General features: G+C 36.5%; 1 protein-coding gene across 17 annotated transcripts in view; it reads left to right on the top strand.

Annotated features, from left to right (window-relative positions):
• The window catches only part of TCF4 (transcription factor 4), a 366,252-nt gene that overhangs the window by 301,445 nt on the left and 48,127 nt on the right, over nucleotides 1-16,680 (top strand). For all 17 annotated transcript variants that reach the window (XM_008014004.3, XM_073006280.1, XM_008014010.3 and 14 more), the window contains 2 exons: nucleotides 8,582-8,687; nucleotides 12,481-12,614. In XM_008014004.3, coding sequence (XP_008012195.3) covers nucleotides 8,582-8,687; nucleotides 12,481-12,614 — 240 coding nt within the window. The remainder of the gene's footprint in view (nucleotides 1-8,581; nucleotides 8,688-12,480; nucleotides 12,615-16,680) is intronic.

The raw sequence follows: 16,680 nt of genomic DNA on the forward strand, positions 1-16,680 counted from the left end.
GGGGAAAATAGCTTAAATCTCAAATGTTCTATAGCTGTAACATCACTATGACGTCATAGCAGAGCGAGCCCACTGACATCTCTCCTGGCAGTTTTGCTGCCTCAGAGTTGGATTAATAACTCACTGAAAATACTTCCAAAATAATGAGCCACTCTGCAGATTTAATTTGTCATATTATTCTTTCTAATTATTAGTGGTTCTGTCTTAAATTCTTTTGTTTTAATTGAAGCACTGTTTTTTCCCCCTTGGAAATTTCTATACATGTCAAAGGCTACCGACTCATTTTTGTTTAGAGTTTGAAATTCAATTTGAAAAATATACAGCTATATGTATATTTTTATATATGCAGCCAGCTATATGAAAAACGTAAGAGAATATTGTTGACTTTTGATTGAAGAGAAGAAATTACAAGGCAGGGCTGCCTGGCCACGAAGAACGCCAGGGTTTCGTGCTTTGCACACAGAAGGCACACACTTAAATCGGCACAGCTCACTTTTTTTTACTGTGCCTTTGCTGAGCTTGCTGCAGGCTGAGTGCACTGGTAGAGAAATGCAGGGCAGTGTTCTGGCCATCCCTGCCTGCTCAGGCCTTTCCTGCTCCTTTGTGGATCGCCCAGGTCCCTGCTGCTTCCTGGTGCCGTCTCCTGGATCCTCTTGATATTTTTCCATTCTGTAATTTGATTGACAGTTACAAACAAGGAAGGAGCTTGAAATTCTTACCGTTTTGTGACTTCCTAAAACGGGAAAGGAAATTTGGTGGATGAGAAGGGAAAAACACCTCTTGGCTGAAATTCACTTACAGGATTTAGCCTCAGGTTTAATGTGCTCATGAATGAATAATGACTCAGCTGATATTTAGAAGCTGAGAAAATTATATGATTTTTGTGATGGGGTGTATAGATATGGATGTATATTTGAAGTGATTTGTGTTCTAAATATAGTAAGATGCTCAGGGAATTTCTTTTTGGGGAAATATATATATTCTCTTTTGTAGGTTTTTGTGGTGCGTCCTGGTAGAGGGAAGATGGGTCATTGCTCAGTTAGTAAAAATAAAATATGAAAATCATACATATAAATGGTACATTTTACACTTTTTGATAGTTGTGAAATACTCTTTTTTTCAGACTACCAAAAAAGAGAATTTGAGGAGTTAAACTCTTCTTACCATGAATTATTTTGGGGCACTTAGAACTACTTGATTAATTCTTTTAAATACTCCAACTGATTTAGATGGAGTAAAAGTGTCACAATTTTAACAGCTTATACCGGTGAAATGTTTCCATTTATAAGAAATACCCTCCTATTTGTCAACGTACTTAAGACATGTATGTGTTATTTCTAAGCACATTTCCTGTTTATTTGATAATGGAAATCGCCCTTTAACCATCACTTGGGCATGAAGGAGGATTCTTCTTCCTCCGTTAGTAAATATTCCTTGACTTGATAATACTGAAAATATGGGAGGTGAATGAGCTTAAATCCTGTGGTTTGGTTTGTATTTTGGTTGTTTGCAGTCTTGGACTGTTCACCTGCAGTCCTGTGCCTTTGAGTATGATTAACTGCCATTACACAACTCTACTTCTTGCATTTCTTGACTAATCTTTCATGCCGTTTGACTGCCCATTGGAATCTTTAAGTTAGCGACTTAGGAAAGATTTTAGGAAGGAGAATGCCAGGAAAACTGGCAGAGAAGTCAGGAACCTGGGCTCTGTCCAGGCCCTGGGGTAAGTCCTTTCACCTCTTCCTTTGACTCCTTTACAAAACGAAGTTGAACTCATTTGAGCTTTAAAAAGATGATGCCAAGAGGCAAGACAGAGGGCAGCAGATGTGAAAGTAACATGAAAGAGAAAGGAACGTCTGAAAAAAAAAGCTAGAAAAAGATTTTGACTAATAGTACTAAAAACAAAGAAAGAATATGGAATAGAGAGACCCAATTATACTGATAATTACAATTATCAGTATTGTAAACACTACAGCAAAAAAAAAAGCTAAAAATATATTCAGCTTTTATTGTCCATAAAAAGTGATCACACCATGTCTAGCTGTAATTTCTTTGTCAAAAACACTAGAGGCCAAGGTCTAAATTGCAGATTAAGAGTTTCTTCCTTTTACTTCTTACATATCCAGAAACCTGGGGTCATAGATACTCTTCCATGGTGTGTTGTTTGGCACAACTTGCAAGTATTTTGGCAGATGGTTAGAAAAAAAGACTTTAAGAAATATGCAATAGTACGAAGGACTCTAAATATAATAAATAAAGCTAAGATCTCAGTATCCTGCCATTCATTACAGTCAGCATTTATTGAACAGCAGTTACATGCTTAGGAGGGATACCTAGAACTTGCCTGTCCCACTAGCACTCCAGAAGAGTTCCTGCTTTCCCAGCCTAAAGGAACAGCAAGTCTTACATGAGTTAGGCTTACTGTGATAGCTGTCCTGACAGCGAGTGGCAAACATGGCCCAGTGCCTTCCTCTTGGATGAACATGGCTCTACACTGGGACTCCCCAGTACACCTTTTTGTGGTGATGGGAAAGTCCTATGTTGGTGATGTTCAGTATGGTAACCAGTGACTGCATGTGCTGTTGAGAACTTGAAATATGGCTACTGTGACTGAGGAACAGAACATTTAATTTTACTTAACTTTGGTTGAGTTTGATTCAAATAACTACATATTACTAATGACTGCCAGTTGGACAGCAGCTTTCTAGACCCATTGTTAAAAATAATTATAAGTAATGAGTACCTCTTACGAGATAGAATTAATAATCCTATTTATTGAGTGCCCATGACAGATTAGGAATTATGCTGGACATATATTATCCCTAATCCTCACAACAATGGTTCATTTGACAAATAAGATAACTGAGGTTCTGAGAGATAAATTGCTTTGTTATGTCCTTGCAAGGAATTGTGAGAGCTGGAATTTGAACCTAATCGGTCAGACTCCAGAGCTGGGTGATTTCCAGTTTCCTGCCAAATCTGTATATGTACTGTCTGGAGGCTGTCTCTTCTGAGTACATCTTCTCCTTGTTTATGGGTTAGCTAGCAATGTCTTTATCTTGGTCACATAGGACAATTACAGGGTCCATCTTAACTCTTCTGAATATGGACGTATCACTGCACTGGAACCATTCATTTTTCTTACTGAGACCTATGTCCTTCAAAAAATATTAAGAGTTGAGGTTCCAACCCAGTTTCTTGAATAGTAAGCTAATCACCTACAAGTATGTTTTCCCAATAGATGCTGAGAGAAGCATCAAAGCATAAGGGTAGTTCTGTGGACATCAGTGGCACACAGTAAACTCTTGGCATTTGAGTGTTTAACTGTCGCAGTTGGGAATATTTGTGAACTTTCCCAAGGCCTGAGTTACTGAATGAGCCTAGCTAGTACTTTGGCGTCTGTGGCACAATTCTGCTTTGCTGTTTTCTGCTTTCCATGGAACATACAGTAACTCTCTTGAAGGGTCTGAAAGCCTCAATTATAATGTTTCAGTGATTCTGAACTGATTTTTCTTTGGAAATTATATATTCAGATGGTACTGGCAGAATCACGAAGGGGTAGTAATGTGGAGAAGTAGTAAAGGTCTACTGGACAATCAGTTGGCTACCACCCAACCACATACGGTGGTGTGATATGAAGCCGCTTTTCTTTATTCCCTCGGAGTTAAGGTTTCCCCTTCAGGAAGCAGCACGTTACTTAACATGTACTTGATTTCACCATAACATGCATTATGACATTTTCTTTTCTTTTTTCTTTTTTTTTTTTTTTTTTGAGATAGAATCTTGCTCTTTTGCCCAGGCTGGAGTGCAATGGCACGATCTCAGCTCACTGCAACCTCTGTCTCTCAGGTTCAAGCGATTCTCCTGCCTCAGTCTCCCGAGTAGCTGGGATTACAGGTGCCCGCAACCACACCTGGCTAATGTTTTTTTGTATCTTTAGTAGAGATGGGGTTTCACTATGTTGGCCAGGCTGGTCTTGAACTCCTGACCTCATGATCCGCCCACCTCAACCTCCCAAAATGCTGGGATTACATATGTAAGCCACCGCACCTGGCTGACATTTTGTTTTCTTAAAAGGTCATTATCAGACCCCACAAGACTATTTCTATAAACTATGACTCAAGTATAGCCTCGTGTTAGTAGCTTAAAATAGATTTTCTTTACCTTTTTTGCCCTTTAAAAGTGAGGAATTTTTTTTTTAATGGAAAGAACATAGACTTTGATGATCAGTTCACATCCTTGCTTTACCCCTGGAAAAATGTGTAACCTGGAAAGATAGCTTAACATTCCTAAGTCATATTTGTTCAAATAATAAAAACAATGGCAACAAGACTTCAGTACTAATGTCTGATGTTTTTTGTATAATTAATCTGTGCCAGGTTCCATTCCAGTTTCTTTACACACATTATACCATCTCATTCTCACAAGAACTTTGCATAGCAGGCATTGTCATTTCCACTTTACAGGCAGGAACCTGAAGACCAGAGTTAAAAGTAACTGGTCCAAAATTGCCTAGTTAATAAATGGTGGAACTCGCAGTCAGACCCAAGCTGGTTTGGGGCAATACACTTGACCTTCTTATGATACGTCAGCCTTGTGAAATAGGAAAGATACTCTTAATGATATCCGCCTTGTGTGATCATTTTGAAGGCTAGATATAATGGGTGTGAAACTCCTGCCACCAAAGTTGTTCCACAAGAGGCCCTAAACAAATGAGTAATCATTGTTACTTTAAAATGTCCATAAGTGAAACTGATATGCCAAGACCAGTAAAAATGAGAGCCTCATAAGGAAAAGAGTAGGAGGCATACCTTTGTTTCATTTTGTTTGTTGGTTTCTGTGCTTGCTTGTTGTTCTTTTCTGTTAGGCACAGGTTTCATTTAGAAAAAATTAAATTGTTTTTTCTTTGATGAGTGCAGAAAGAATAGTTGGAAACATCGAATGGAACAGTATATATTAATGTACCATTGTAATACTTGTATAATGTACCATTGTAATACTTCTCAGATTACAAAAAAAAATTAAATCTGTAAAATGAAAACTTTTTTTACTTTTGTCAATTCAAAGTTGTGTTATCTAGAGAGTTTTGTTAAACTCAGGGTTTCTATATGTATGATTGTCTGCTAAATTCAGGATTATAAGAGAAGAGATAATGGCGCTAACTTTGCATATTAAATATACTATGTTACCAGTTTTCCATGAAGCTTTTACTCAACAAATAATTTACTAAAAGGGCTGTGACCTATGAGTTTCACCAAGTCTTTCCATTTCCAGTTTCGACAACAAAAGTTTCACACTTCTTTAGTTACTCTTGTGGGAGAAATCAGAATGCCAGCGATCACCTTGATCTAAGCATATTATTGGAGAAAAATTCAAGGATAGGTATTTGTTTCTTGTTAGATTTTCCTCATATTTCATCATTGGGGTCACTCCAATACATGGTACTAGAATTTGGGATTTTTATTTCATGTTAGATTGGACTCATTTTCTGGTGTTAGTCATTAAAAATAATTTCAACTCTTTGAAGAGATCTGAGATGTCTGTTATTATTCTATTGATTAAATGAAGCTATTTTATTTAACAATTGTGTTGTTAAACTTTCTATATACTTAGAATAATAATACCAAAAACTGAATGGATATGAGCTTTTCTTATTGAATTTAATGTCAATATCAAATACCTTATTGAAATCCATACTTTGAAAGCTTGATTGAGAAATTGGCAAAAGAGTTAACTGAAGTAAAAATAATGAAGCAGTTTACTGGTCATCCAGTTATGAAAGATTAAACCATTAGAGATAAACTGAACTGTGAACATTATGATCATGGTGTTTTCGTAAATACCATCTATGTCTCTGCCACCATTCTAAATAAAAATACCCTGTCAAACGGTGAAAAATAAGAGTAATGTTTCTTTGACCATTTCATTATTGAGTTTTCTTATATTGGAAATGTGGGAGGTTGAACTAAAATTCGTTGGTTCCCTTCTCTAAAAAGGTATAGTTATATGTGATATTTATTTATTTATATAAATAAAAATATAGAGATCTTACCTTGAAAATAACTTTTGAGATAAGAATGATAAAGGATCTAAATGGAAGATGAATAAAATTGTACCTGATTTGTAAATTATTATATAAAGAAAATGTATAAAATATGTAGAAATTGTCTATACAAAAAACTATAAACAGTGGTCCATTGCCTATTAACAAAGAGTTTCATCCTATCTAAAAAGTCTTGAATTGGCTACAACAGCAGAAGAATAGAAATTGCATAGTATAATATAACCTAAAAACATTTCAAGCCCATAGATACTCTTCTCCATGCAGCCAATATTTATGAACTTGGGGTAAGTGACCTACTCTTAGATATTTGAGCTTGATTATAATTCATAGTCAAGGTAGCCTCCTTATAAATAACCAAAATTAACCAAAGATTTTTCCTTATCTTCCAAAAGCAATGCCAAGTAATTCTATCCAAATTGGAAAAAAAAAAAATTAGGTGTCGTCAAATGGTGTTGACATAATGATATACATGTTTAAGGATAATGTAATAGAATATGCAATTAAAAGTACAGTATATAGAAAAACATAGATTTTAATTGTTTTAAAACATAAGGTGATTTAATAATATGGGTCACAGATTCTTTTTAGTTTTATAATAAATATATTGATTTCTGAAATTTGGGAATATTCCATAGTACACTTAGCTTATGCTTATGTTAATACTGAGGCCAGATTGCTGTCAGCCTAATAGCGTGTAGATATATTATAGTCACGCTACAATCATTCTGTCAGTTTTCAATTTCCCCTTTTCCCGTGATGTTTCTTTCATCTTGTTAGCTTTCTCTCAAGACCTTCTCTAAATACCTTTAGTAGTAATTCACCAACTGTTTGTTAGTTAATAGTTCTCAAGAAAATTCTGAGATTTGGTTGACAGAACTTAGATTGTTGGTTTGTTTTTGGATCCCTAGCCAAAGTTTTATTCTTTGTTTCTTAAAAATACTCAAAAAAGTTTTTTTTTCCTTCCTGTAAGCCCTCTGGAAATAGAAGCAAATCACCGTTTATACATTTAAAGTGTGATGAAAATCACAAAATAAAGTCCAATGAAATATAGGGCTTATATCCATTAGTGCCTTAAGAAAAATCCCTGTGTTCTAAAGTGTGAGTGGGCTTTTCTGGTTTGTTTTTGTTTTTTTAAAGCTCCAGGACCTCCCAATTTTCAAGGGCACTTTGGGGCATGTGTAGCGTTTATTTGATGTATGGATGTAGATGCATATTTTCCCACATCTGTCTCTGTGGACCTATGCTTTGTGAAATCCTAAACCTTGTATTAATGCTTAGTTTATGATTCATGGTGTTCTGAGAGCAATTATATAATTTTTCTTGGGGTGTTTATTCTGTGTGCACTGTAAAAAAAATGAGAGTTATTTTTTTGTAACCCTGCACTTGCCTTTTTATTGATGAATTTCTTTTCCTTTTACTGTGACCTGTGAATATCACTGTAGGCTCACTGCCAATTTTGTGAGCTGCTGCCTGCTTCAAAATGGAGGCAGGAAGGTATCCATTTTCATCAAGAGGATGACAGTGTTTCAGTCTTTCTGACCATCTGGAGAGAGGAACTTTGAGAGCAAAAGAAAATGGGGATTTAAAAAAATTATATTTAGCAGAAAAGGCAAAGGGGAAAACCAGTTGAAGTTAAACTATACCTTATGAATTTGTGCTTTTCTAATATGCTGTCCTGTTTAAAGAAAACATAAACAAGAAAATACACAGGCTATTTTTATAAAGAATTGATTTCCCAAGTCTCATGAGTATTAGTAAATGAATGTAAGTAAATTAGGTTTTTGGCACACTTTTTAAGTTTATTGTACACACAAATATAATAAGCACGAAAAAGGAGGGCTCCCTCCTCCCGCTTCCTTTGCATACGCTGATTGTTGGTGGTCTTATGTAGATCCAGGCTTTTAATGGCCTTTTTCATGCATCTCTGCAAAAAGCTGACACTGGGAATTTAATATTCTAACATATATTTATCATTTTCTGTGGTTTGGATAGTTCATTTGTGTTCTCTGTCTCTCCCTCTGTCTCTCTCTCTCTCTCTCTCTCTCTCTGTCTGCTCCCCCCTCCCCTCCCTACCTCCTCTCTGTAAAAGTGAAATTTTTAATTGAAAGGTAGAGTTTTTACTCTACCATTTGAAGAGGTTTGATGCAGGTCTTCCTGTTTTTACCTTTTTTACATGCTTATGGACCATCTGTGTTTAGAAGAAAAAGAAGTGCTTAGACTCACAGGATTACCCTATGGGCATTATACAGCGTATTTACAGCTAGACATGGTTTACATCGACTGGAATATAACACACCTGGTTATTTTCTATTCACACAAATACACTGAGCTTTTGTTTTGTTTTGTTTTGTTTTTATTTTAGTGTGTTCAGAAAGGGCACTGTTTCTAGGGTTTGTTCAGATTTAAACTTGAAAGAGTAGAAATGTAGCACTTTCTGCCTACTTCTTATAAAAGAATGGAGCTTGAGATGCTTTGGTCAATGCAAAAAGCAAAACTCAGTTGGTTCTTTCTCCTCAGGTCTATGCTCCATCAGCAAGCACTGCCGACTACAATAGGGACTCACCAGGCTATCCTTCCTCCAAACCAGCAACCAGCACTTTCCCTAGCTCCTTCTTCATGCAAGGTAAGATGCTGCTGCTTCTGAGGGAAAGGCCACAGGGTAGCATTTTCCTGGGTCACTTAATGTCACAGATAGGGCAAAAGAAGTGGAATAGTAGACACGTGTAGAATTTTTGAAGTCATACTCTTCTTAGGAATTGAATTACTTAAAAATTGATTATTAGTTAAAACTGTACTAGGCCTTTCTTTACAATTAAACCCCTTTGAGCAGTAATGGGTTAAGATTAGATTGATCTGCTTCACTTAGAGCCAATGCTCCTGCTGGTCTTCCACGCATGACCAACCATTTCAGCATATTCACCATCCCCAAGACAATGTAGCTGTTAGTTTAGAAGTGGTTCATCTTCGTGTATGTTTAGAACATCCTGGATTTAGCCAGCTGGGAACAAGTTGGCCTAATGTATAACCTTATGTAAAATTTTCATCCACTTACTAATTCGTAGGTAAGAACAAGGCTCCAAGATGAAGTAACCTACCGCAGACTGGAATATTACATGGTGAAAGTTCTGTCCCAACATAGTAACTGGTTTAGGATAAAAGACCCAACTATTGGGGGAGAAGACAAATATAGAAAATACGGAATTATCCAGTATGTTTAAATACATGGATGTGTGTCCCTACACTGAGCTTTTAGTCTTGCCACGGATAGCGTATACCTTTCTGCTGCTCAAAAAAGACCAAGATGTGACCGAGTGCAGTGGCTCATGCCTGTAATCCCAATACTTTGGGAGGCCAAGGCGGGTAGATCACAAGGTCGGGAGATTGAGACCATCCTAGCCAATATGGTGAAACCCCGTCTCTACTAAAAATACAAAAAATTATCTGGGTGTGGTGGTGTGTGCCTGTAGTCCCAGCTACTCAGGAGGCTGAGGCAGGAGAATGGCGTGAACCTGGGAGGCAGAGCTTGCAGTGAGCCGAGATTGGGCCACTGCACTCCGGCCTGGGCAACAGAGTGAGATTCTGTCTCAATAAATAAATAAATAAATAAATAAATAAATAAATAAATAAATTTTTAAAAAGACCAAGATGTTTGAAATGACAGCAGCTACTTCAAGAATGAACCACTTGGAGTATGCTCCTAAGGACTCCATCCTGATATGTGTGTGGCACTTATTTCTAATGTAATTATCTTGTTACCAAGTTAATGCCCTGAATTTAGATGAGGAATTTACCAAGAACCCCTGTGTGCAAAAATTTAACTCTTTTTGCCTCTTTTTGCCCAGGTATGAAAACCTTATTTGTATAAGCCTTGTCTACGGGCCATGGGTTTTCTTTCTTTATGCACCTCTAGGAAGGTCCATGTCACAGGAAGGGGAGCACATTTGGGGCAGAGAGTACCAGGGAAGCAGCCTGATTATAGTGGACACACTCAAAGTCGTTCTCATTAAAAGATATTAATCTTCCTTCCCTTCAGTGTGTTAGCTCTTTTAGTTTGTTAGTTCACATGTAAAATTCCATGGAAATTTATAAAATTGGGTGGAATGGCTCTCTTAGGAATAGAGAGAAGTTGTTCCACACATAATAGAGCTCATGTGTCAGAAGTCCTTTATCTTTGTGACCCATCCTAGGTGTAACTCTCAAAGGGACACAGCAGGCTATGTCACCTGGGTGCGTTTTGTGCCATGACAAAAAGCTTATCACCTTCAGCTGTAAACAGTAGCTGCCTCAGCATCAGTCCCCTCTTTGGTGAGCAGTGGGAGATATTGTCCTACAGGTGTTTACAGAGATTGGCAACTCAAGGATCCATTACACAAAACAGATTTTGATTGAAAAAATTGGTGGAAGGATACATTTCTTCTATCTGCCCAGGAAAGTGGCTTTCTCAAAGGGTGCACATTGCTGGGTAGGCCAGGTAGATTAAATCAGTAGGCTCCTTTCCCTAGCAGACCACCCAAAATATGGGGAACAAATTTGTTTCTCTGCATATGCACACCCAAAAAGCAAAAAAAAAAAAAAAACAAAAAAAATTGAGTTGACATTTATGATGAGCATAATTAATTTGCACATGTCTAATTCTATTCTTTCAAAACAACATTATGCCAAGATCATGGGATGTGATAAATATTAATTTATTGTGAAAAGCATAATTTATGTAGAATATGTATTTTTATAAGTCTGCATCAAGCAGAGTATTCTGTATTAACAGTCCTAAATGCATTGCCACCCAGTGTATCACATTGTCAGGAGACTTGTTCAGTTGTATATGTTTTCAATTTATTTGTCATGTGTGCCATCTATTTAAAATGTTAGTGGTCTTGGAACTTCATATTTGAATTTAAGGTGATATTTAAACCTTCGTAATCTAAGGACAAAAGCTCAAGTACATGAATGATAACTTTTTAAAAATCCTGTGTTTTCACATCGTGGCCACAGAAGCAGTTGCATCACGGTCCTATCCCATATCAGCTTCCCTTCAGTAGAGGGGTACTTGGTGCCCTGAGAATTCAGTACTTGAAGGAATATGCAATTAAGGTGAAAGATATTCAGAAACTGTCTGGGGCATATTGTAAACTCACTACTGTGGCCTCTTATTTTTAACTTCTATTTCCATCTTCTAGTTAAAACTCTGAAGTTGTCAAAATCACAGACATGATTTTGCTTGCATGGTTTTTAAAGAGAGGAATCTACAGACTATTCCCCCCAATCTGAAATGAGTCCAGTTCCAAAATTCTAACTTCCGGATTTAAGAACTCAGTGAAAAAGAGCTTCATGAAATACAGTGTCAGATTTAACTTTTCTATTTCCTAACTTTTTAATAGGCCTTTATTAAATAAAATGTTATGGTAAAAATAATCTTATTTTCAAGGAAGCAATATCTGTTCTACATTTAACAGCCAGCTGATGGCCTGGTATATACCTAGTACTCAATACTTTTTGTTAAAGTATTGAAAAAAAGAAAAAAATGAATGAATTTAGCAGTAATGTAGATCTTCTTTTCCCTTAAGCTTGGGAAACCAAACCTAAACAATAGCAATTATTAATAATAACCTGTAGGCCAACAGGCCCAGAGAATGAAAAAATCTGTAGGGATATTTTTAATAATGGTGTTAACAAAAGGTTAACCTCATATTGAAAGATACTTTTTATAATTTTAAACCTCTATATATCATTTTATAAAATCCAGAGACTCTCAAAATTATCTGTAATATAATAGCCACCTAGTGCATGTGTGTACCCTTTGGATTGCTACTGAAGGTTTAAGATAGCTATATAGCTATACACCAAAAAATACAAATAAAATATCCTAAGAACTATATATTTGAGATTCGTCTTCTCTGTGTGCCATAATATAAATTCCAACTTTAATTCTATTGCGTATGTTAAAAATGAAATTAAACATTTTCAACCTAAGATTTTTTAAAATTAATACTTCTTTATATGCTTTTAAAACTTGTCAACTTTGTAATTTCTCAAATACTTTTCACCCCGAAGTTTAGGAACAATTTAACTTTTTAGTTGGTTTTCATAGAAAAAAGGGTTAGAAGACTTCTAAGAAATGTTTCCTTTAGCAGTAATTACCTTGCTGACTTGACATAATTTGTGGTAGAAGTATGCTCTGTTGTTCTTTTACAGTTGAATTTTTACCAAGAACACTTTAACTTTGTTAAGTGTTTATATTTGTTTGACAATATAGAGCGACTTGGGAAGAAATGATGACTGTCTTCTGATGTAATCAGCTAACAAACACAAAGATGAATAACACAACAGGCAGTCATTTTCAAGTATATGAAAAAACCCTATTCTATAAGGCAAGGCTGAATGCCTCAGAAAGTCATGGTTCTCTTTGTCCTTTACAGATGGCCATCACAGCAGTGACCCTTGGAGCTCTTCCAGTGGGATGAATCAGCCTGGCTATGCAGGAATGTTGGGCAACTCTTCTCATATTCCACAGTCCAGCAGCTACTGTAGCCTGCATCCACATGAACGTTTGGTAAGGCAGACGTACCCGATAATGGGAATATCACAGCTAGTTTATTATACTTCATCCTCTGTCTTTCCATGCATGTACACAAGGACTCTGCAAATAAGTGCAAAAATTGCACACACCCATTGTTCTTAAGTTGTATTCTTTCTGTGATCAAAGACATAACAGGATCAGATCACCTTTGTAAATTCTTCCAGATTCTCTCTGGCATTGTTCTTTTGTTTATTGTGTTTTGCTCTGTGCCTTCTTTATCACAATGTCAGCTTCCTTGAGTACATAAATAGATACTTATTTAAGTTGCAGAATCTTAACATGGTGGTTCCTGGTCATTTTTTGCTATCTGTGGTTTCAAAGGATGTACTGCAGAGGGCAGAGTGATGGTCAGTAGGTTATATGCATCACCCAGGAGCATTTAATTTCCCCTTGACTGGCTTATGTCAGCTTTGGCCTGTTGTGATGTATCCAAAAGAAGTAGTTTATATTTTCTGTAGACTTCCATCAGTAAGAGAAAGCATGAGGTTTCTACATAGATCAGATTCCCATTTTTCAGTATTTTAATTCCCATCCTAGCCTGCCACTCATACTGTGTTTTGCCTCACTCCAGGTGAAAACTGCTGGGCTCTAGAATGTTAAGTCTTTCATTACTAAACGTTTGCACTCTGTCCATCACCTACATTCATCTATCATAGTATGTCTCTTTATCCTGAAGGAAACAACTCAACTGACTGTCTTCTAGCCTTAAATATCACTATAGCCCAGAATCCACTGTTGAACTTAAGTCTGTCATTAAACAGAGGAAAGAGCCTAGATCTTGAGTGAGATTTGGGATGCAGATAAGATGAAATTTGAATCCCTTGTGCAAGAACATAGCTTAATATGTGAACCTCAAATCCTACAAATGTGAAAGCATATGGGAAATCCAGTGATCCTAGGTGATACTTACACCACTACTCTTCATCTTGCATTTGTCCCTTTTTCTTCTTCTCATATCCACACGTAGGTTTCTTTCTCTGTTCTGATAAAGGAAGTCATTCTGGATTCATGTGGTCTTTGCTCTCTTTTGCTTAACCAGCACATATAAGAAACAGGATCTGATATCCTACTCTAATAATCAAAAAAATTCCAGAAGTTAAGATTTCTGATATCCTTGAAAATCCATATTTAGTTGTTCCTAGTGGTGGAGATGCCTTAGTAGTCAATTAGCCTGTACATTCCTAAGAGACAAACAATGGAAATGGAATGGGCCTTTTTGTATCATCTCCCAAGACTGAATGTGTAAATCACAAACTATCTCACATGTCAGCACATTTCCAGTAAATAGCAGATGACTTGTTTTCAAATTTTCTCTTCACCCACCTCCTATTTGGAGATATTAGAGTGAAAGCTTAGAGAAATGTCAACTGTATCAACTATTATTATGCTAGAATTCATTTTGGCTAAAATTTTCATTTCTCCACCATCATTTTCCACTTCTCTGGGAACTCATCGTCAAAACTATATGTGTCCTATGAGCAAGGAAAGTTTTGATTACAAATAAAAGTTTTAGGCACTATACCAGCATGTTGGAATTTCAGTTCTTTTAAGAGTTGCCCATTTGACGTTAATTTTTCTTCCCTTCTGTGTTTCTTTCTTTTCCTGTCATTCTTGAGAGTTTTGAGTTAGGCGATTTGATATTATCCTAGTCCAGTTCACTGCTTGGGAAGCAGCTTTGAAATGTGCTTCCATGCACAAAGAGCGTAATTTCAAAACGGAAACCAACTATATTCCTTTTAGAAAAAGTCTTACAGAACCAAAACAGTATTATCAACCAGAGAGAAAAGAGCATTTTGAAGTAGTAACCCAATAGGCTATATCAGAACCTATATTTGCAATGCCATTTACCTATCACAAAACACAGGATTTTCATTTTTCATCTGATCAGTTAACAGATTTCAGAGAGTAGAATTTTTGTTTTAAAGGGGACATGAATAAGCTATCTTGTAACGTATACTAATGAATTTTCCCACTGTTAGTGAAACTATTGAATTATTGTATCTATTTATCATTGTACTTGCAGTATTTAATCATCTAAAAATCTTTTACTGAAGTGACTTAGAAGAATCTGACACTGAGAATACTTTGAATATACAGTAGCAGTTGGTGTCGTTTCAGTTGAAAATAATGGTAGTTCCTTATAATTTTATTCTTAGCATCTGGCTAGCCCCATACTAAACAAAGGGATAGTTTAAGAAAAAGCTAAGTGCTGTTCCTGGATTATTTGGGGGATAATTTGGCCAAGTTGATATTATCTCTAAAGATAAAACATTTTTAAAACATCATTGCCTTCATCACTTTATGCCATGTTATAACAGAATGTGTAATTATAAAACTTCAGATCCACGTACTTTCAGTAGCAACTGTCAAGTTACCGACGTTTAGTTTTTAAATCCCCTTTACAGTTTTAGCCTGTCCAACAGAATCCCACAGCTAATCATTACTGTGTTACAGATACCCACACAAAATCTCAGATGAATGGAGTTTGCGATTAAGCTTTGGAATGGGTTGTTGTAGATGATTTTACGTTTGGAATGACTTGGCAGGGTTCTTTTTAAGAACAGGATAGAGTCCTCACTGTCTGGCATGATTTAGGCATGGTCTTTGCACTACAGGGCGAAACAGTCCTAGGAATCTGGAATTTTCCTTTAAAGGAAGTTCTGTTGTCTTTTATTTTTTTGTAACATAAACCCTTACTTCAGTAATTCTCAACTGATGGCAGTTTTTCCCTTTGGGGAACGCTTGGCAATGTCTGGGGACATTTTCATTGTTACAACTAGGGACTAGATGCTACTGGAATCCAGTGCGTAGAGGCTAGGGGTGCTGGTAAACATGACGTCATATACGGGAGAGCTTCCACAGCAAAGAATTACCTGGCACAAAAGATCAGTAGTGCCAAGGTTGCGAAATCCTGCCCAGACCCAAAGCATGATTTTATTCTTATTTATATGCACCAGTTATTATATTTTTCCAATCTTTGAATTATCAACCAGTATATCACTAATGGAAACATTTCCAACAGTTACTTTGTTAATAGACACAAAATACACTACTCTTGGGCATCACAAGTTAAAATGAATGAATAGTGGGCATGTAAAGCCTCACACTTTGTCACACTCTTCATGTCCTTTGTAGCAAGCAGGAAAGACAGTAATAGCTGGATTGAGAGACTAAGAGGACCTCTTATAGTTGATCCCTAAATCCTCTAAAAGAGACATTATTCTCTGGTGTATTTATTACATCTCTGAATGACAGTAGTTTTCAAGATAGTTTTTAATGTAAAATAATCTAGTTATAAATCTCATTAGTTTATTTCAGCATCTAATTTTCTGTGAATCTCTAAAAATAACTGATTTACATGGATTTCATTGGTTTCCATCTTTATAATCTATGGGGATTAATTTTTCCTTTTATTCTGTGAACCCAGCATTAACCCTTCATCAAATCCCAAATTACTGCCCGTTTTACATAAAGTTAAAAGGGCCCAAAGATTCTCACTAATGTGACTATCTGTTTTGTTTTGTTTCATCTTCTGATTATTATAGTTAGTTAAATATTATAATTCTTTTCCTCTTTTTTTGATTTTTGTACATTTCAGACTGATTTGTAGTTCGTCTGTTCTTCAGAAATTCCACATGGAATAGGACTGTGTAAAAGTGAAGTTAAACTTAGTCATCTCTTTGTTGTTGTTGTTGTTGTTGTTGTTGTTGTTGTTGTTGTTGTTGTTTGAGATGGAGTCTTGCTCTGTCGCCCAGGCTGGAGTGCAGTGGTGCAATCTCGGCTCACTGCAAACTCCGCCTTCCAGGTTCACGCCATTCTCCTGCCTCAGCCTCCCAAGTAGTTAGGACTACAGGCGTCCACCACTGAGCCCAGCTAATTTTTTGTATTTTTGGTAGAGACAGGGTTTCACTGTGGTCTTGATCTCCTGACCTCATGATCCACCTGCCTCGGCCTCCCAAATTGCTGAGATTACAGGCGTGAGCCACCGCGCCCGGCCCATCATCTGTTTTTTTGTTCTTTTTTCCACATTCTGTTTCTT

The sequence above is a fragment of the Chlorocebus sabaeus genome, chromosome 18 (assembly GCF_047675955.1).
Source record: "Chlorocebus sabaeus isolate Y175 chromosome 18, mChlSab1.0.hap1, whole genome shotgun sequence".
Taxonomy (NCBI): domain Eukaryota; kingdom Metazoa; phylum Chordata; class Mammalia; order Primates; family Cercopithecidae; genus Chlorocebus; species Chlorocebus sabaeus.